Source organism: Morus notabilis, unplaced genomic scaffold (assembly GCF_000414095.1).
Source record: "Morus notabilis unplaced genomic scaffold, ASM41409v2 Scaffold7146, whole genome shotgun sequence".
In the NCBI taxonomy this organism is placed as follows: Eukaryota; Viridiplantae; Streptophyta; class Magnoliopsida; order Rosales; family Moraceae; genus Morus; species Morus notabilis.
Genome location: NW_010357883.1, coordinates 1 through 1,751, shown reverse-complemented (window position 1 = coordinate 1,751; position 1,751 = coordinate 1). Strand labels below are relative to the sequence as shown.

At 38.5% G+C, this 1,751-nt stretch overlaps 1 protein-coding gene across 1 annotated transcript; it reads right to left on the bottom strand.

Moving 5' to 3' along the window:
* Positions 1 to 81: 81 nt before the first annotated feature.
* LOC21383854 (calvin cycle protein CP12-1, chloroplastic) lies at positions 82 to 1,507 on the bottom strand. Its single transcript, XM_010091044.2, has 2 exons — positions 923 to 1,507; positions 82 to 329 (listed from the first exon to the last, which is right to left on the bottom strand). The coding sequence occupies exon 1, from the start codon at positions 1,349 to 1,351 to the stop codon at positions 956 to 958; it is 396 nt and encodes a 131-aa protein (XP_010089346.1). The 5' UTR covers positions 1,352 to 1,507; the 3' UTR covers positions 82 to 329; positions 923 to 955.
* Positions 1,508 to 1,751: the final 244 nt, after the last annotated feature.

Here is a 1,751-nt window from a genome sequence, read left to right as displayed (position 1 = left end):
TATATATATATATATATATAAATTTGTAAAGATTTATAACGCAGGTTTTGAAATTCTTTAGTCTCTTTTGTTTTTTTTTGCCCCCAAACAAAAGTCATTCGAACATGCAGAAAGCGTAAACAAATGGAGGTAATAACCAGGATTATGGGTTGTGCAATTACATCATGAAACGCGTATATAGGGCCCTAAACAAACGTGAAGAACAAACAAGTACTATCCTATGTAGCCAGAGTAAGTAGGAAACCATTGAAGTTGAGAAAGCTTAGAACTGGGGTTCTGATGACCTGGCCCAGCAGTGAAACACTCGGCAACACGCTTCTCAAAGACTTCTACAAAAAGTGGTTGAAAAAGCTGTACCTCAAAAGTTATACTTATGCATGACAAATTGCTTTGCACATGGTATAATGACTGTATTATAATTACATGATGACCCTAGCTAATAACTTTGAACCCATCTATCAATTAATTCAAACCAACATGTGGGGAAAAAAAAAACATGTGAGATTATTAATTAACAAGCAAAAAGTGCAACGTATTTAACAGCTAGAGTCTAACAAACACTTGAAAAAAAAACAAAAAACAAAAGGATTTATGCTATGCTTAAAACATAAGCCCACTAATGGAAGTTTCATAATTTACTAACAAACACAGTTCATACTTAAAAAACTCCGTCTCTATTTTAATTATTTCGTTTATTTGTGGAATATATGCCACGTGAAATTATCATCCAACATTTGTTTGTATACCAATAGAATAAACTCAATGGAAGTAATTAATTAGCAAAATATAATTCCATAAAGGTAATAATTTAATAAAACACGAATAAGTGCGTCATCATATAAAAGGTAAAGAGTCTAACAACAAACTCATAAAAACTGTTTTTATATTTTCTTTTTCCAATATATGGAAGACGAAAGCCCACCGAGTGAGAGTACTGAGTCTACGGAGTTTGAATTCAATCCTCATAAGTACGGCACTCATCGGCCTCGGGATTGTCTTTACAGTACTCCTCCAATGAATCGGTTGACTTCTTCTTGTCCCTGGCGTGGCTGGCGGCGGCGCTCAGCTCCTCCACCTCGTCCCACGCCGCCACGCACTCCCCGCTCGCCGGGTTGTCCGAGCACGCCTCCTCCGCGTTCTTCACGCTCTCCGCCACCTTGTCCGACAGCTTGTCCGGCGCCGCCATAACCGGCCGTACGACCATCAATCGACCGTACTGGCTCAGCCTCTTGTTGTAATTCCACGGCTGAACAGTTCTGATATAGGCATGGGGTACTTTCGGCGACTCTGCGCCTGATTTGGCTACGATTCTTGGGGCTGAGAGGCTCACGCCGGCCATTGTTGTTGCCATTTTTTTCAGTGATTTAGGGATGTAGTACTAACTCCTTCCTGCACTATTCTAATGGCTTTGGCGGTGATATGATATTGTTGGGTTATAATTTGGGTTTGGGTGGGTTATGAGCACACAATTCTGATCAGGTTCTAACCAATTGTGTGATTCCACGTCATGCTTATGCCAGATATTTCACGGGATGGAGAAAAAGATCTCGCTTTTCGAGATGTGCTATTTTGTTTTTCATCTACACTTTGGCAAAAAAAAAATTAAGGGATGTTCTTTTAGAGTGTAGATGCCTCATTCATTTTACGGATTTGAGTTTTTAATTTGAATTGAGATGTACTATTTTGTGAGAATTTTTTATTGTAGTAGAAAAAGTTAGATGTGATATTTTTTAAGAGCTTTTTACTGTAAA